The sequence below is a fragment of the Mytilus galloprovincialis genome, chromosome 4 (genome assembly GCF_965363235.1).
Source record: "Mytilus galloprovincialis chromosome 4, xbMytGall1.hap1.1, whole genome shotgun sequence".
In the NCBI taxonomy this organism is placed as follows: domain Eukaryota; kingdom Metazoa; phylum Mollusca; class Bivalvia; order Mytilida; family Mytilidae; genus Mytilus; species Mytilus galloprovincialis.
Window position 1 is genome coordinate 98,864,598 of NC_134841.1, and position 21,455 is coordinate 98,886,052.

Genomic DNA, 21,455 nt, shown 5'->3' on the forward strand with positions numbered 1-21,455 from the left:
TTTTGGTCCCAAAATATAGCAGTTTTACAAAATAGTTAATTAAAATATAATTTTTTTAGCTGTTTAATGGAAAGTGGAATACTTCTCTCTCATACTTCTCTTGAACTGAATTTTAATGTGCGTTTTGTTATGCGTTTACTTTTCTGCATTTGCTAGAGGTATAGGGGGAGGGTTGAGATCTTACAAACATGTTTAACCCCGCCGCATTTTTGCGCCTGTCCCAAGTCAGGAGCCTCTGGCCTTTGTTAGTCTTGTATTATTTTAACTTTTAGTTTCTTGTGTACAATTTGGAGTTTAGTATGGTGTTCATTATCACTGAACCAGTATATATTTGTTTAGGGTCCAGCTGAAGGACGCCTCCGGGTGCGAGAATTTCTCGTTGCATTGAAGACCTGTTGGTGACCTTCTGCTGTTGTCTGCTCTATGGTCGGGTTGTTGTCTCTTTGGCACATTCCCCATTTCCATTCTCAATTTTATTCTGTTACATAAATATTGGCTGTTTTTGACAATACAATGCACATGTATCGGATATTAGCATAATTAAGTCATGGCGCTAAATAACCGAAATTTTCGAAATCTTAACAGTTTGTTTATTTTGTAGACGGTTTCCGTCTGAAATGGAAGTGACCGCATTTGTGTTCATTCTTTATAATATTTGATAGATTTTTATATATTTAAGCTTGAGTTTAAGCGTCTTTAATGGCTAAATCAGTTCAAATCTTTCACATAAACTAATTTAATCGACTGAAGTAGACACTTAAGTGTTTAAAAAGTGTCCAAAATCTTTCATCAAATGAACCTGCATTTTGATGGAACCCTGGGTCTCGCCTGGAATTTCTCCCCGCGAAAAGTATATTCATTTATCAGTCCATTACTGGATTTAAACGAATAAAATATTTTCTTTAGAAATTTTTTCTTGGTCTGGAATATTTATTTCTGCACAAGTTTCATGACAACATATGGAGGTTTATAAATTTATCATGTAAATTAAATCATCATAGATACAAGGATTGAATTTCGCCCTTGCCTAGACGCGTGTTTCGTCTACAAAACACACATCGATGTCGCTCGAAACAAACGTTTAAAAAATTAAACTTAGATTAAAAACTGTAAATGCAAAAAAAAAAAAAAAACCCTTTATCCATGAAATATAGATTTCGTCATTATGACCATGAACAGTTTTTATCCAGCTAGCGTAAAATTTTACGAAGGTTTGACAAAGTTATTGATTTCTTAAAACTTTAACCACATACTGAACATATATGTACATACATAGTTGTAATATTGGCACTGCCGACGAGGTTTAGGATCGAAATGTCTCGCTTTCGCGACATATTTCAATGGCTCGACAAAAAATGTAAACCACATATCGAATCTTAGCACATAATGAATTGCTTGAAAAAGGAAAGTGAGTAAAGATTTAACGAGACAGAAAATGAAAAAATGTATAATATGATACTAATTTTCGTCACTCTTATTTGCAATTACAAGCCATTGAAGAAAGGTTGATGTACTGTGAACCAATTCTTTTCATTTAGATGAAAATATATTCTTTTTTTTACCAAATTCAAGTGTACGCCCGGGCGTTTTGACGTAAACGTAGCTACGCGCATGCAGAAGTACAAACAATAGACCACCAACTCTGAAAACTAAAAGGAAAATAGAAACACGAATAACGAAAAATATCCAGGGGATGCACCAGAGAGTGAAGAGAACTAGCTTCTTGCAAGACACTTTCCGTGAAAACAATTTGATATGAAAACAACCTTTTGTTTCATTTTTTTTTTTTTAAATTTTTTACATGAGGCATTTGCCTCGTTTGCCTCAATGTAGTTACGGCCCTGGCTGTTGAGGTATAAGAGTCATATAATGTGTCAGTAAATTATTTTGTTGTCAATTTTGCTTTTCATTAACGCCTAGCTGTTGCATTTTCTTTTTTCCAGTAAATTTTAATCAAATGAGTTTGTTTCAAATAAAAAAAAATCACGACACAGCACAATTATTTATTTCTGTTAATCTATTTAATGAAATTGAATAATTTCGTTCTTGTTTTTTGTTGGCTATCTTGGATTTTTAGTTGATTGATATGTCCATTCGATACGAAGAACTTCAATGAAAAAGACAATAACAGACATCATCATGCACCTTTAATGTAAACTATAATTAACTGTTTTATACAAAAAAAAAACATGGAAAAACAGCAACCAAGAACACTCACATAAAACAAAGACCAACAGCAACCAACATCACTAACATTAAAACAAACAACAAACAACACTACATAACTCTTTTATAAGACAAAATCAAACAACAACCAACATCACTAACATAAAACAAAGTAAGAAACAACAATACATAACTCTTTTAAAAGACAAAAACATACAACAATTAACAACACTTACATAAGACAGAGACAAACAGCAACCAACAATACTTACATAAGACAGAGACAAACAGCAACCAACAATACTTACATAAGACAGAGACAAACAGCAACCAACAATACTTACATAAGAACAAAAAACAAAGAACTATCAGCAACATATAGTATATAGTTTTCATGTTGCCTCTAAAACAACTTGTAACATTGCAAACAAAATATTTCTGGATTCATTCTAAGCTGAGTCTTAAGCGATACACTTGCGGGCCAAATAAGGGGGGGGGAGGGGCAGAAATATAAGTGGGACTTGTAAAACGCGTGTTTTCATTGTCTTTTATTATAAGCCGTTTAGTGTACTTCTCATAATCATGTATGTTTACCCCTAGATGTATTTCCATTGCATTTTTGTCGTTTGGTTACTTTCTGATATTAGTATATCATATTTTAAAATATATTAAAAATCGCCTTTATTCGTATAAAAAGGTAAGGTCGTTGATCCTCTACAAATAATTGTAGAAAAGGACAGAAAAGATTAGCTTACAAAAGTAATAAGAATATTTTATTTTTTCTTTCGTCATTGGTGGATCAAATGGATGTTGGTGACAGTGTCTGAACCTCATTAAACATCGTATATACTAAACATTCTTTTCTCAACTTACAACACGTTTTATACAAAAACATATCATAATATTTAATGTGAAATCGTTTATCAAAACTGAAATTTAAAGCATCATAACCCATTATGATAATGACAGTATTACTGATGCATTAACAAATGTTTTTTTTTTTATTCACAAAACAAATTTTGAATTTTTGTTTTCTTTCATACTCTTGGGCGTTAACACCTAATCAGATTGAACGGGCTAATGCACTATTTGTTAAATGTCATGACACAGGTTTATGGTCAGTAATTATGACAACAAATTAGAACTACTTTCATCCCAAGATTTATGGTCCTACAAACGTTTTGCTGATATTCAGATAAAGACATTTGATAGTAAAGGGGTATGTAAGCATTGACAAACTATTAGTTTTCCCTTCATCTATGGACCTTCAACCTTATGTGTTATAAAAGGACACTGGTCTACGATGTAAAGAAGATGTTGGGTGCTCGAGATTGGGTGTACGTCAATGGGACAGCACCCCAACGACACAAAAAAGAGGGAATCTAGAGGTCAAGTTACTGTCTTCAACATGATGGACAAATGGCTACTCGTTAAACAGAGTAAAATCAACCATGAACACCAAATTCTCTTAAAATGCAAAATTCAAGAAAACAACTATAACAAGGGCATGATCTTGGACTAATACATGTTATGTACTGAACCCTTCAAGTAACCTCGATCAACATAATAACAACACCAATAAAACAATACTGAATAATACCAATGTCAATTATTGATTATAGTTACTGGAAGCAAGTAAATGATACAGAAAATATGCTATCCATGTAACAGTGATTTCATGAACAGTACAAGAAGACACAGTCTGGTAAATTTAATTCTTTATTTAAATCGTGTAACATCGAAGCCTGAACAGACGTATAACTATAAATTTTATAAAAAGTCGTAAAAGTGAGATTTTATTATTATAGGATTATGTGGTTTTTACAGTTCTTGGTTAATCTGAATGACATCGACATATCTATTTTGCATATCTTTCAGAAGTACAATGTTTTTACAAGGAAACATAGAGATGACATAATCATATAACGGTGGTAATATACTTAAAATAGATAAAAAATCTCATAATTATGTTTATCACTTTATATTAAGCACACGCCCGTCAATCTTTTTCAAGTAAAAACGTGTACTTTTTAAATGTCATCAAACTTGACCCTTTTTATGGCAGCTTTCAGCCTCAACATATTTGTTGATAGGATATGGGTAAATGATATTTTATTGACAACTTCGACAGCTCTTAACTTACTTGGGAATGCTGAAATATCTTCGCTCTAAGTTCTTAGATACAAGAAGATCTATAGTTACTGAGAAAATGATAAAGCTTGAACTATCTATGTTTTGACTTTGCATCCACTAGAGCAAAACTTCGTAACTTAATTTTCATGTCGCTTTCGTTGAATTATATATCACTATACCGATTGCCCTATAAATTACCAGGCTTTCTGTATTTTTGAATTTTCTTTACTTTTCGCTTTATAGCATTGTTGCTGTGAACTGTCTTAATCTATAATCCAATGGTTTTATACACATCCAGGCACTTGTAATACATTAAGATGTGTAGGTTTTAAAAAAGCCAGATACAAGTACCCGTGGTTCTATTTTATAATTTGTCTTTACGCACATTCATAAATAAGTACTGTGATTCTCACCTTGACAGCAATCGTATCTGCTGTATTCTTTCTTGAGATCTGTACGTAGTGATGAGTATGTTATTTGTTCAGCTGTAATGTTCCCACTCTGCATACCGAGGGGACTGGTGCTGCCTATACATTCTGGATCTGAAAGTATATCAAAATATGTAATCATTATTATAAAGCTAGAGCTCGTAAAGCAAATTCCATCCATTCTTCCCAGATAAGAAGAAACAGAACCGATTATACATCGAGGAAACTACGGAAACAAAAATTAGAACGATTTCACTGGTTAACATTTGTGAATATAATTGGTAAAAGTTTTGCACTGTTGTGAATGCAAATTTAACATGGCCATACAATTGATTTGTAGATGGTCGGGAATGAAAGTTTAACATGACAATACAATTAGTTTGTAGATGGTCGGGAATGAAAGTTTAACACAGTCGTTCGTTCATTTGGTTTGTAGGTGACCGAGAAAGAAAATTGAACATGGCCATACAATTGGTTTGTAGATGGTCGGGAATGAAAAAGTAAAATCACAAAAATACTGAACTCCGAGGAAAATTCGAAACGGAAAGTCCCTAATCAAATGGCAAAATCAAATGATGAAGCACATCAAACGAATGGACGACAACTGTCATATTCCTGACTTGATACAGACATGTTTAAATGTAGAAAATGGTACAGACATGTAGATGATCAAGAATGAAAGTTTAACATGGCCATACAATTGGTTTGTTGATGGCTGAGAATGAAAGTTTAACATGGCCGTACGATTGGTTTGTAGATGGTCGGGAATGAAAACTTAACACGGTCATACAATTGGTTTGAAGATTGCGGAGAATGTAAAATAAGCTTGGCCATACAATTGGTTTGTGGATGGTCGAGAAGGAAAATTAAAAAAAAACCGGTCATACAATTGGTTTGTAGGTGGTCGAGAACGTATAATTAGGTTGGTCATATAATTGGTTTGTAGATGGCCGAGACTGGAAATTAAAATGGTTATACACTTGGTTTGTAGATGGTCGAGAAATTAAATTTAACATGGCCATACAATTGGTTTGTAGATGGTCAAAAATGAAAATCTAACACGGCTGTACAATCGGTTTGTAGGTGGTCGAGAATAAAAAAAATTACACGGCTATACAATTGGTTTGTAGATGGTGAAAAATGAAAATTTAAAATGGCCCGATGATACAATTGGTTTATAGGTGTTCTCGTCGTTTGTTTTTATTTCAAAATAGAATGAAGTCTTTTTGGGAAGTTGAAAAATATTAACATACTAATTTGAAAAGCAAAGTTATCCCCAAATTATCTTTTCCAGAATACGGTAGAAATATAATATATTCAAAATATTTTACACATTCAATAGTATATCTAAGGGGTGCATTTTCTTTTTAATTTGAAATCTGTTTGCAAAACTTTTCAATTATAACATTTAAAATGAAATTGTGCGCATCGGTTACAAAATTAAAATGTGTTCTACTACAACAGCTACTCAACCGGACTTATAATAAATGTGTAAAGATTGCATTGTAATGTTTACATATTATGCATCATTATTATACGATTTGTAAAATGTCTGGAAACACACATGACTGGTCTATGTTACGTAATTTTGGTGTAGAAAACATTAAAAACGGGAATATTATAGTTTGGTATCTATGCTGATGAAAGGTTTCAACGACCTTGACTGGCTATACAGCCCTTGCACGTATTTGATTTTTTTTCATGGACAAACAGCAAAACTAACCCCCTGACATCAAAAAACAAGCCTATAAAACAATACTCAGAAACATAGATCGAGTAGCACAAGCTCCAAGAAAACCGGAACGAACACAGGTGCCCAAAATGGTCAGTAGTTTTAAAGGATACTTTAACACCCCCCTTCCCCCAACAATGTTTTTTTTTAAATGTTGAGTTTTTTTAATATATAAAGGAAAAGCAAACCCATACTCTACAAAATTATATATTTGTAAAGACAGGTTTATAAGTGAGAGGTTTAGCTAGCTATAAAAAAAGAGCTAATCAACCAATTTCTAAATAAGGAAGCATTTCCTTACGTAGGCATTTCCTTGCGAAGAAAATTGTAAATTAACCCCGTTTTTATAGCTAGCTAAACCATGTCAGGAATATAACAGTTGTTTCCATTCGTTTGATGTGTTTGAGTTATTAATTTTGCCATTTGATAAGGGACTTTCCGTTTTGAATATTACCTCGAGTTCGGTATATTTGTTAATTTACTTTTTTTAGCAGTAAATTCAAAGATAAATTCTTTTTTTGATACTATTATTTAACAAAGTCTTACGATATTATTTCATTTTAAAATCTGCAATGGTTTAATGTTTGGTTCATTTAAGTACAAATAATTTGCGTGGTCATGTATTGAACTTATGTAATAGAAGTAACGAACTGTTTGTGTTTGTTTGTTATGCATTTTGTATTTTCCCTTGTGTTACAAGTGCAATTGTTTTGTACGTCATGTTAGTATACATGTAAGATATACAATAGATCTTTACACCCCACTTAATGTTTGTTATTTTAAGGTCGTTAACCATATTTGAAAACATAAAAAATGAACAAATAGATTTTTGGATTAAAGTCATCTGTTTTTTAAAAAGACAAGTTATCTTCGATAATAATTTTCGTATCCTTTAAATATTCTTATACACAACATAATTTTTAAAGGCTTCAAAATTTTAAAAAAATCCATTTAAAATATGATTGAGCGTTCCGGCTGTCTGGGTCAAAGTTAATAATCAATGGGTATTCTGAATGAGGACAGGTCATGAATAAGTTTACATTGTCAATATTTGTTCGCTATTCTGTACCACTCCAGAACTTTTCTTTGGATATTTATGGTAGATTATCAATACTTGAAGGTTTGTATTCTCATATGAAATGTTCCAGTAAATACTGCTTTTAAAACATATTTACAGTTCAGTTGTTCCGAGGTTGGTAAAATTTCTCTCCATTTTAACCAAAATACCCTTAAAAAAAACAAAAGAAAAGTCAGATATAACGACTTTTTTAAATTGTTGATAGATCTGAAATGTGTCCAGCTATGTTCGACATCTGATGTTTTTTTACCCAGAGCTCTATGGTTTTCACTTGTTGCCTTTTTTAACATGCATTTTATCGTATCATAATAAGTTGCTCACATGTTTCCTCTTTCTATTATAATATTTGGAAGAGGGTGTTGGTTCTATTCGTAATTTTAATGATCTGTACAATGAAAATCTGAATCCAGTGTTATAAATATTGAAGATCTTTTTAAAATTATAAATGCAGATTAAAATATCGATAAGTTTTAAAGTATAGCAATTATTTTATTAAAATGAAAGATTTATAACGTGATACCTACATTAAATGTTAAAAATACAGACGAAAATATGCTTTTCATCATGATAATTGTTGTAAAGATCTCATAGTATTGACCTTCTTCAAAAGGTCAGAACATGCATTGAGATGGATGCATTGTCATCAATACATAAAATTATCGATCTGGTTTAACAGGAATTTGTAAAAGGAATTTGTATTTTTGGTTCACAATAACATTATCTAGAAATTAATTTTCTGTAGCGTTTCCACATGCTCAAACCGATATGCACGTTTTTAGAAAGCAAAGAATATCGGAAACTGGAGAATTCTCAAATCAAAAGCCTATTTGGTACAAAACACTTGGAAAACATAAGAATTAGAAAGATAATCTTATATTTAAATTATTTGTACACTAAATTCACACAAGAGTCTTAATATCAAATTAAATCAAGTCAGTAAAAGTCATCGATGGACTTGCTGTTCACCAGTTGTGGCATTGACCTAGTGGTGGTATGTAACATTTAGGGGAAATGATTTTCAACACCAGTGGCAAATAGAAGTATTTTAACGTTGGGAACAGTGGCATCTAGAAGTGCGCTGTTATTATATTCTTTTGGACATGCTTTTCACCAGTAATAACCTCGACCTAGTGGTGGTATGTTATCCTTGGGAACACGCAGTTCATCCACAGTGTCTTTGACCAAAACGTGGTATTTTATCTTCGGGGACTTCAGTATATTAGTGGCATAGACCCAGTGGGGGGAACATTGTCCATTTGGATGTCCAGTCCACCAGCAGTGATATATGCCTAATGGTGGTATGTTTATTGGGACTTGCAATCAAGCGGTAGTGGCATCCACCTAGTGGAGGTCGGCTACTTCAATCCATCGTGGTACTCGACCCAGTAATGGTTTGTTATTCTTAGAAACTTGCATTTCGTTATCAGTAAACCCGGCCCAGTACAAGTGTCTTATTCTCAGAGAGGCTATTATGGAATAAAGAGATCTGATATGTTTGCCAAGGAGACAGATATCCACCAGAGTCTAAATTATGTTAGTTTAAGCAGTTATACGTAACCACACGGCCTTCAACATTTATATAAAAACATATATAGACAGCCATCAAAGGCATGACATAATATGAAACATTTCAATAAATCGTTGTCAAATCCTATCCCAGGACCCCAACTCCATAGATCACAAGGTGTTTAGACCGTCTATTTAGATCAATTAGAATAAACAGATAGACCATGTCCATCTTCAGGAACCAAAGCCATTGCATGGTGATATTTATTATGAAAATACTCAAGAGAGGAAACCAACGGCCAGATTTACGACAAGACCGTTACTAAAAAAACCATTGAAATCAATCCTTTAGTGGCATCAACACAGTGGTGATTTGTAATCTTGTATGTCCTTGCAGTCCACCATCAGTGGCATCGGCCCAGTGGGTCAAACAAATATAACAAGAACCAAATTATATAAGATGCATCATATACTCATTTCGAATTACTTTAACCGTGGTGAAATTGTTACCATAATAAAAAAAAAAGTTAACACTGTCTTAATTCTTACCTTCAGATAAACATGATAATATACATGAATAAAGATATACGAAAATAATTCCTAATTTGAAAATCATATTTGATCCTATCATAAACTGATTGTCATTATGCGAGTCGAAGAGTTAGCCAGCACCGATTTTATTCAAATGAACTTCATTTTTCCTGTTGTGGATATATTTGTATAGAAAAAACTGTTTTGCATATTAATGTATTTAAATCCCAAAACGGGTTATCATTATTAAAAAAACGTGTAGGTTGATACTAACAGTTATAAAAGATTCAATCATTACTTAGGATATATTATAGCTTAATATCAATTGGAGGGTTTTTTTATCATAATAAAATTGAATTTAAGCATATGAGTAGTAACACTTGTTACTTTGAACAAAAGTTCTGCAGTGAAGGGGAAAATGAAAGGCATAAAACATTTCAGTTAAATAATAAATGTGGTTTCTATTTTTAAAAGCAACCGAAACACTTGAGTGAAACTATACTGAACATGTATATTCCGACAACATAATACTTTACAGTTTAATTTACGACTTAGGTATTGTTTTTTGGGTGATGGCCGGTTGGTGACCTGTAGTTGTCCTTTGTTTTTTTGTCTTTTTTCTGGATAGAATTAGTTTCATTGTAAATCATACTTCATCTCCTTTTATTTGTATTTCAGTCGAAGGCTCCAGTTTAAGTGGTTTTAAGTTGATGTATTTTATTTGACGTTGCGGATTACTGACTTTTTGAACAGTTCACACACGAGAACCTTTCAATTTTATTATTAAATGTAGGATGACATAATACAAAACGCGGCACAAACAAGTACACTTTCATCTCAGACAGCCTGTGCCATTTCGCATTAAAATAAGAAAAATGAAAAAAATATACTTTCAATGTTTGTCATGATGATTATTTACTGACTGCATGGATAGTTCAATGGATATAAAATAATACAAAAATCATTCAGAGCAATAAAAAGCCAATAAAATTGTTCCAGCTTTACTTAATCCAAAGTAGACACCATTTGTAAAGAATTACTTGATTTTAATTTCCTTTCGAATAAGTGAAATGTGAACTGTTGAATACATAACTCATAAACGGGTAGAGGGTGTATCTTTATATATAGTAACACGAAACTTGGCTATAAATAATGTCACATATTGAAACACGCTGTCCTACTGACGGGATAATCAGTTTTACGGTACAACAGAACGAGAAGAACTTTTAATAAAAAAAATTTCATTGATCTCATTGATTTGTTATTATATTTTTACAAAATTACACTTATTCATCCCTTTTTAATTTCTAACCTTAAAAATGTATATGCAAATCAAATAATTTTATTGGTGTAAATTCCTATACAGAAATGATACCAGCAGACATTTACAAAATACAAACAAATACAAAAATAAATAAACAAACAAACAAACAAACAAACAAACAAACAAATAAAACAAACATATTTTCTCAATGATAAGAGATACATATATGCATGATATGATTTCTTTTTTGTAAAAGTGCGAGAGAATTGAAGCAATCCTATTCCAATAATGTTTATAATGATAGTTTATTTATTTTAAGTCTATTTTTGATCAAGTAATAATAACAGTGGGACAACATCTATTTCATAAAAGTATGACCAATGGTCAACTGTATTTCGATTGAAGTCGCTGTATCCAAACTATTGTGTTATAGGCATGTTTTATAGCATTTTGAAACCTTTTTGTAAAACTTTATTGAAATCCTCCAGATGTGGTTTAGAAGTTGTACGTTCAGAGTTTGTTCTAGATGAGCTATTAGGTAAATTTTCCTGTTATTTTTTTGTATCTTCCTAAAAATCTTCAGTTGGTGTACTTTACACCCAAGACTACAATATGCTGAGCACGTGCGACCAAACGCAATGCTGAATATCATAGTATGGTCTTTTGAAACAATTAATTTATAGACTGTGACTCTTCAAAAATACCTGCACATTTAATATATGACTTGATTCCCTGTTCTATCTTTCTATGATATTTATAATATAGTGTCCAAAATAAAAGAAATGTTAAACCAGTTGATAAAAGGAGTTGTCTTAGGAGAGTCAAAAGTTCCAGAAAATTCCTCAATTTCAATGTATGATAAACTGATATATATATACGAATAACAACATACATTATGTTTAATGACCCATGGAGGTCTTGCATCAAAAGATACATGGGTGGTTGAACTAAAAATTAATTAGATGTGAAAATAAAATCATACGTCAGAGATGAAGCAACGCAATACAGTCAGTGATTATATTATTATACCTGACACAGTTCCGATCGGAGACAAATCGAAACCTGCTTTACTACGATCGGGGCTTAGATATTTATTTGCTAACAATAATAACATTTTTCCGATCTGAATATGGTTTTAACACTTTCGAATAACTTGTTTTGTTCATGCCGGTTGGCTGAAAAAATTGGAGCTAAATAAAAGAATACTTTTAAAGACTTTCCGATTTTAATATCTTACAATGAATGTTATTTTGTTTTGAATAACAGCATTCAAATATGAATTATAAAACTTCACAAAATGATAAAACTTCACATTTGATGAATCATGTTGGCAACTTTACAGGTTGCGTTTTTCTCATATATGTTATGATGGTATGATACTAAACCCCTAACGGGAGGGATTGTACCTGATATTCATATGATGAAGACATAATCTTTCAATTAGTTTAATTGAAGTCTGGAGCTGGCACGTCAGTCAACTGCAAGCCAGTAGACTGTTGTTATTTATGTATTATTGTCATTTTCTTTATTTTCTTTTGTTACATCTTCTGACATCAGACTCAGTCTTCCCTTGAACTGAATTTTATATGCGTATTGTTATGCATTTACTTTTTTACATTGGCTAGAGGTATAGGGGGACGGTTGAGATCTCATAAAGATGTTTAACCCCGCAGCATTTTTGCGCCTGTCCCAAGTCAGGAGCCTCTGGCCTTTGTTTGTCTTGTATTATTTTTAATTTTAGTTTCTTTATGTATAATTTGGATATATATATCTATGTAGGGGCCAGATGACGGACGCCTCCGGGTACGGGGATTTCTCGCTGCATTGAAGACATATTGGTGACCTCTGCTGTTGTCTGTTCTGTTGTCGGGTTGTTGTCTCTTTGACACATTCCCTATTCCCATTCTCAATTTTATCATCTCTGATTACAATTATGATTTTGGGCAATTGCAACAATTTTGTCATGATTTTGGGGCAATCTTAATCGATGCAATAGTATGAAAATAACGCTGCACATGCCGATTCTAAAACGATCTATAATATATATTGAAAGTTATACAGAGTATTTAGATATTCTGTGTGGTGAGCACCGTCGAAATACGGTTTAATATATATAGGTTTTACATTTTCAGCAAAAGGACACAACCAGATGATTGACCACAACATTTTGATTTGAAGTAACAATCAGTTATAATAAAAAGTATAGTATTGTTGCATCAGTTGAAATTTTTGGATTTTCCCCCCAGGGACACTCAGAAAGAGACGTTGGGACAGCGAAAGATGGATATCTGCATGATTAAAACAGGCAATAAGGACATTAAACTATTACAGAAAAAAAACCCGGATACATTGCTTATTGGAGCAACAGTTTTTTTCTTTTTCTTTTTAAACATATCAGTAACAGCTGTGGTACCAACGCAGTAATTGCATAGTAACCATACTTTTGAAACTACAGGTGCTTTAATGTCACTAAGAAATAAGGTGTCAATAGATCAGTAATATATATATATATATATATATATATATATATATATATATATATATATATACTCAACGCAATAGTAAACTATATTTTGTGTGCAAGGTTGCAATAAGTAAATATGTGCGGGTGTGGCAAAAATTATTTTAATTACATATCATTTCGCCTTCCCCAAATATTATGTTGCTGTACTCTCTTCCGGGAGATTTTTTATGACGCAGTTTGTATCTTTAAGTATGAACAAACAGATTAATTGTATGCAGGAATGGAGTGTATATCTCAGTCTCCTCGTGAAACTAGGCGTTGCTTAAAAACTAGTTAAAACGAATTCATTCAACTCCTGATTAAACATCCAATAGCCTTAATGCATACAGAGAGCTCATTCAAATCATTAAAATCCTTGACACACACTGAACTTCAATGAAAAAAGCGAATTGAATGAGGCTTTTAAATTCTGTAGTTATGACAGAAGATATATCAATACATAATGATATTGTCACCCGTTCTGACTTCAACCAATATTAGTACTTTAAGTGCTTTATTTACATTTTACATTTGATAAATTATGTTTATAACGCTTACATTATGTTATATATGTATTTGATTATATGTAAAATATACAATAAATTGACCAGTGATTGAACAGTCCTATCCATTATAGATCATTATATATGCATCAACACTGTAGGTAGTAACAGTTAACCTATTTACTAATCATTGAACATAACTGTTCATTACATGTGTACCGTCAATAGGTGACAGTTGGCCTAGCTATCAGTTATGGAACAGAACTGTTCATTTTTTTATATGTGTACCGTCAATAGTTGACAGTTGGCCTAGCTATCAGTTATGGAACAGAACTGTTCTTTTTTTATATGTGTACCGTCAATAGGTGACAGTTGGCCTAGCTATCAGTTATGGAACTGAACTGTTCATTATAGAATGAAATTCAAAACAGTGTAGCTGTGGCCATTGATTGACACATTAAAATCATCCATTGACTGGGACAATTTACGTGAACGTTTGTCTGTAACGACCACTTTTCACGACGTACCTACGATAGACATTTAAACTGTGGGGTCACCAAAGGTTTCTTAACGCCTTTAATTATAAAATAGTATGAAATTCAAAACAGTGTAGCTGTGGCCATTGATTGACACATTAAAATCATTCATTGACTGGGACAATTTAGGTGAACGTTTGTATGTAACGACCAATGCTCACTATGTACTTTTTAAAGAAACTTAAACTATGGGGTCACCAAAGGTTCTCAAAACCGAAATAAAGTAATTCGAAAAATTAATCAGAAATAACACGATATTTTGATTTATATCAATTATATAAATCAAAACACAAAGGTTATTCCTGATTAATTTTTCGAATTATTTTATAATTAAAGGCGTTAAGAAACCTTTGGTGACCCCACAGTTTAAATGTCTATCGTAGGTACGTCATGAACAGTGGTTGTTACAGACAAACGTTCACGTAAATTGTCCCAGTCAATGGATGATTTTGATGGGTCAATCAATGGCCACAGCTACACTGTTTTGAATTTCATACTAATTCGAAAAATTAATCAGGAATAACCTTTGTGTTTTGATTTATATAATTGATATAAATCAAAATATCGTGTTATATCTGATTAATTTTTCGAATTACTTTATTTAGGTGTTGAGAACCTTTGGTGACCCCATAGTTTAAGTGTCTTTAAAAAGTACATAGTGAGCATTGGTCGTTACATACAAACGTTCACCTAAATTGTCCCAGTCAATGGATGATTTTAATGTGTCAATCAATGGCCACAGCTACACTGTTTTGAATTTCATTCTATGTGCACCGTTAATAGGTGACAGTTAGCCTAGGTACTATAGTCATTGAACAATACTGTCCATTATATATGCACCGCCAATAGATGACAGTTAGCCAGGCTTCTAGTCGTTGTACAGAACTGTCCATTATATATGTACCGTCAATAGGTAACAGTTGATCAGCTAACTATTCAATTCATTTGATTGGACAAACATTTTTAAAAAGGCATAAATAAAATACGAAATTACTGTATTCTGTAACTAGTAAGTCTTATTCATTTATATCTCTTAAAGTAATAGGAAATGGGTTTCTGGTAAGAAAAATGACTAGGAAATTATTGGATAATAGCATGTATATCTACTACATTATGTCGTAGTATACATGTAACATGTATCACTAAATAACTAAGCCATTCAAGTTTATTATAATATATCTATCTTAGTTTTGTTAATCTGAAGGATTACATGACTTTAGTAGTTCGTATAGAATCTGAATCAGCCTAAGAAAACATGTGCATTCCGGAGATATACGAGGAGGAATTATTCTCCCAAAATAACTAGAATCCACTGCCTGAATACGTGTTCCACAAAACTTCACTTGCAAAGTATAGAAGTACTTGTTCGCTTGACTAAATTCTTTTTTATTTTATTTATGGTTTATTACAGTCTGTCAATATCATTGCATAACATTTTCTTTTCATAATCAAAACTGTAAAGATTTCCATACACAAACAAGAGGTATAACACACAGTTCAATAAAATAGAATTCAAATTCTACTTTCTATTTCCTTCAGGAAGGAGGTAGTATTTTTGTTACGAAAAATGTACAGTTACTTCACACAAAAGTAAAAGATCAGATTTTAGGACGGACGGATTGAAAAATAAACAGTGAATGGTGAAACCTTTTAGTGTCTAAACAGTTATGTATCTCCCATACAGTTAACAAATACAGCCGTGAGCCAAGGAGCATGTTCTCTTTGACATTCGTCTACTTGTTAGAGTTGCTGAGTTTACAGCTCGCAGTTGCCGAAAGCTCAATTTTCCTATGGAAGACGTCTTAGCAAAAGGGTTGTCTAAATTGGACAAAAACTGTTGGTCTATCTTTTCTTCTTCTTTTACGGCTCAAATAGGACGTTATATACAGAAACAAAAGAACAACACGAGTTGTTGACGTGTATAAGTGCCAGAAACACGTCTACAAGTATTCCGTGTAAAAATCAAATTTATCGAACGAGAATTCGGAGAATAACTAATACACAAGTTGTGTTTGTTGTATTGTTATATAAAATGTTGCTAAATATATTCTTCTCAGTATATATAATAAGTATGATAAATTCCGCACCGAACAACATTAATGTTTCTTTTGGATTAAATCTCCAGCCAAAATAAATAGCAAAATACAACTGAACTTTTATAAACGTGTTCAGATTTGTTGATATTACTTATCCAGCGACAGTTTAATACATTATAAAAATAATTGTATCCTTTTAGTGGTCAATAGTGTACCGTTTTTATAAATACAGACAGTGTATATAATGGATTGGTCTATCTTCTGATATTATTAAACATATTTTCAATTAAATAACATCAATATTCTAAAATTAACACAAAAATGAATGAGCTTTATGTCTAAGAACTGTGTTTAAAACATTTGAAAAGAAAAAAACAAAACTGACATTCAGAACTTTTAAGTCAAGAGAACCTGACAATGTTTGAAAGCCATTGAAAAATTAAGGTAGGCGACGAAAAGAGAAGACAGGCCTTATAATATAGCTATAATCAGACAAGTGGTGCAAAAGAGCATTATTTAATTTAGGTGTAGCTCGATTTGGGATAGGATCTAGATTATCCAATTTATAACAGCTGATTCGTACAAAAAAGACGATGTGGTATAATTGCAAACGACTGAATGAGACAATTCTCCACAAGACACCAAATGACACAGATATTGACAACTATAGGTCACCGTGCGGCCTTCAACAAAGAGTAAAGCCCATGATTTATAATATTCATTTCTAAAGATTGTTTAAGTAATCTTTTTTGTCTGTCTCTTTTGTTCATTTACCCTTAATTAATTGTGCATCCGTGACTCTCGAATTTTGGTATTTGAGCGTTCCTGCATGTAAAAGTTAAATAAAAAACAGGCTTTTTAAATGCATCAAATCAGTCATTAAGTGGCAGTTTAATTTATATATATATATATATAAATACTTGTACGACTTTCCAATTCTATATCTACAAACATTTGCCCCTCGATCGAATAGTTACATCATACACATTCAAGTTTTTGATTCAGTTGTTTAGTACTGGCCTATTACTTTACATTTTAAGGTTGTGGTTTTGAATTATTGAAGGCATGCATATACTAGTAATATATGATTTATGTATATGAAAATTAAATGTTGAATTCATGTTATAAAGAGGTAAGGCCAATTTTCCAATAATTAATTTTACTTAAGGACTATTCATCAAAATGCTCTTCAATTTTTACTATGATTTACAGTATCCCAGCTTAGTCTATGTACTCTTATGTTAAAAGGACATAATGAAGCATTTACAAACTTGAAAACGAATTATAAATGCTTAGGATGAGAATTTGGGAACATTTAAGCGAGCTTTCGTCATCAGATAGAAAGTTATGGATGTTACAATTTAGTATCAAATTTGTATTCTTCAGCAATGCAGAGGAGAACATTTTACGGATATTTGTAAAATCTTAACTATATAAGAATTATCCTTGTCGTTTTGATAGATGTTCTCAACCTTTGGGTTTGGAGATATAAAAGGTGAATAAATAATCGTAAATTAGCCTTAGTCTCTAAATTATTAAGAGTTATATCCATATGTACAGAAACAAAGAGACATTCATTCATTAATAATATTTTTAATACAAGGGGTATTTGCCTAAAATACCGGTTGAGAGGTAAATAAATATCCAGCACCATGCACAGATAATTTAGCGTAAATTTAGCTTGTCATGATGAAATAACTGGGTCTTATGGTTATCTTCTCTATAAAAAGGCCAATGAAGGTTCATGCGAGGGGCCATCTGTTTTATGTTTTTGTTGTTGCTGACTCTGCATTACAACGAATTGAATTATTTACCGAGTTATTAACTCTGATATTGTTAATAAAATAGAGAATGGACACGTTGAATATGTCAAAGAAACAACAACTCAACCAAAGAGCATAAAACAGCCCTGTGGGTCAGCTCCGAACCTCAATTAAAACTGATCGAAATATTATGTATTTATCATATGAAATTCACCACAATACCTCCTGTTGTATAGTATCATGCCATCACAAAGTATACGAGAGGAACATATCCGTATCATACCAACAGATGGTTGGTAAGATGAGTGTGTACGGACACACAAAAAAATCACCTATAAAAAAAGGATGTACATACAAATTTACCCTGGGAAACACAATATTAGTGTAGCTCTTGACAAATAATATGCATTTTACAACTCAACATAGGAATGTGTAAGCACAGGCAAAGTCATTCTAATGGCCATAACCGAGAAACCATTTGTTTCACTCGTGTTACATATAAATAAATCTATTAAAATGTACTAATTAAACTGTTGAACGGTATTGAAAGATCAGACCAGCAGTCTAAACGGGATGTCTAAATTGAGAAAAAAAAAAAAAAAAACAAATCTTCATTTATTTCGCAAGATTTTTCCTTCTTTTTTTTTTTACTTCTTCAAATTAAATACATTTTTTTATGAAATGAATAGCAACAACATTAAGTATTTCAATGCTGTTGTCAAAATCGCTCGGTATATTTCACTTTTCTTATCCTTTAGTGTAGGCTTTTAAAGGTCAGTAGCTTTATGAATACAGCTATTTTCTGTCTAATGAAAAGTGGTGTCATACGAGTCTGATCAAATCAGTGGTTATTGAAAATTTGAATTCTATACAATGTATTTGATTACTTAAAGTATTTGTAACCTATATTTGTACCATGAATTCAATATTTAAACAACAAACACACATAGCATTTCGAATAATACATTAGAAATCTGCACCTGAAGCTCTCACATTGCACGTTTTATATCATGAAATTTAATTTTCATAAAGAATGATACCAGACCTTTACAAATAATAAAAAACCTGTTTTACTTTGAAAAAGGCGGAAGATTGCACTTTTGGTCGTCTTCTTTAAATCATTATCAGTGAAGACAACCAGTATCAATATTCCGTAAATACCACTAAAAAGAAAGTATCATCATGCAGAGGCATACAAACCTTTAAGGAAACTGTGACACGAAGAGAATATTTACCAAATTTAATATTGATATATATACGAAACGTGTTTTGGCTCGTGGGCATTTTTATGCCCCATTTATGGGCATTATCTTTTCTGGTCTGTGCATCCGTTCGTCCGTCCGTCTGTCCGGCCGCAAGTTAAGGTTTAAGTTTTTGGTCGAGGTAGTTTTTGATGAAGTTTTAGTCCAATCAATTTGAAACTTAGTACACATGTTCCCTATGATAGGATCTTTCTTATTGTAATGCCAAATTAGAGTTTTTATTCAATTTTTACGGTCCACTGATCATAGAAAATTTAAGTGCAGATGGGGCATCCGTGTACTTGGAACACATCTTGTTTATTATTATTTTAAAACAAATTCTTTAATTTACTCCTTCAATTTTACAAGAAAGTGAAACCAACTGATAATGTAATCTCCACGCAAGAGTTGTTTAAACCCTACAACAAGGTCAAGCATTAATGTTAACAAGTGAATGACTGGCAGTTATTTACATTAAAAACATAAAATTATTATAAAACTTTTTAAAAGAATTTGACACAAAATTAATTTTTAACGGACCACTGATCCGTTGTATAAATCATATATATAACAACTCATCTACAATAAGGTTTTACAAGCAATACAAGTATTTCATATCAAAATACTTTAGCAAAGTGCATTTGTTTTCTTCGTGCGTATTGCTTCCACTTGTGAATTGTACTTTTGAACTATTACATAGTTAAAAGTCGCTAAACAGTTGGTAAAATTTCGTGCGTTTTAGCTGAAATTCATGAAACCTATTTTGAATGAAAGTCTTCATTACATCTTAAGCGAAAGTCTTAGTCATTATCAATTTCAATTCTAGAGATTATTCGTATGTTACAAAATATCATTTGTTTGTGATTTTTTTCTATTAAATTAATATTATAGCGCTTACTTAACATGATACTTCAACATTATCAAAAAACAAATACAAAGTTTGTCTAAGTAATGCTTGCTGTTATTGTTCATATGCTGTCTTATGGGGTTTTTTTATTCGGTAAAAAATAGACCAAATACCATGTGCCACATATACCATATCTTCCTATCTTTGTTATATGTAAATCCTTTAACCGAATCAAAATATTTTATGTGTTTCGTTGCTTTCTTTATTCATTTACTTATCATTCTCATTATCATTATCATTATCATCTTTATAACTGTTGTGTACCATTTCACAAAGCATTCATAACTTCGATCCAGACACGGTACAACATGCAGACGTGCGTTTCGTCCACACAAGGCACATACGCGGCGCTCGAACAGAAATAGTTGGAATGACTTATCAAATACGCTGTGGAAGACCATTAAAATCCAAAAATCTCGAAGAATTGTGAAAATTTGACTAAGCAGTATATGCATGCCAGCAGAAAACTAAGTGTTTCTAATCATGCAACGTTCACGAACGTAAGTACGTGCATCGGCAAGTGACATGCACATGTGTGTGGTTTCGGTATCATTATCTCCAGGAACTGCATCATATTATCAATACATATATGTTTCCTTGTCTGTTTGCATTTCATATGGTGAACTATTGACGATAAAATGTTAAAATCTAGATGTGCAGGACCGGACTAAAAGTTATTACTTTCGTGTCGATCTGCAATCCAAAATAGTAAAGTGTAATGTCCTTTGTGCAAGTTGGTGTTTATGATATAGACCTTTGAAAGTCTCTGGTTACTTTATTCATAACTTATTTAGAATCTTAGGTCATTTATGACAAGACTTATAGTATACATCGGGTGAATTCAAGGAAATCTTTACGGTTATATAGTTATCAAAGGTACCGGGCTTAAAATCTAATACGTCAAGACTCGCGTTTCGTCTAGACATAAGACAACAAGTGACGCTCAGATCAAAATAGTTTGAAAGCCAAACAAGTACAAAGTTGAAGAGCATTGATAACCAAAATTTCTAATAGTTGTGCCAAATGCGACTATAAGGTCATCTATGCATGCCTGGGATATATATATATGTCGGCATTTACAATGTTATAATATATATGTTGTGTACAAGATGTAATTTTGTACAAATT

At 32.1% G+C, this 21,455-nt stretch overlaps 1 protein-coding gene across 1 annotated transcript in view; it reads right to left on the reverse strand.

The window, feature by feature from the left end:
• LOC143073799 (uncharacterized) overlaps positions 1 to 21,455 on the reverse strand; it is a 33,500-nt gene that overhangs the window by 10,836 nt on the left and 1,209 nt on the right. Inside the window, exon 2 of the mRNA XM_076249555.1 lies at positions 4,713 to 4,841. Coding sequence (XP_076105670.1) covers positions 4,713 to 4,841 — 129 coding nt within the window. The remainder of the gene's footprint in view (positions 1 to 4,712; positions 4,842 to 21,455) is intronic.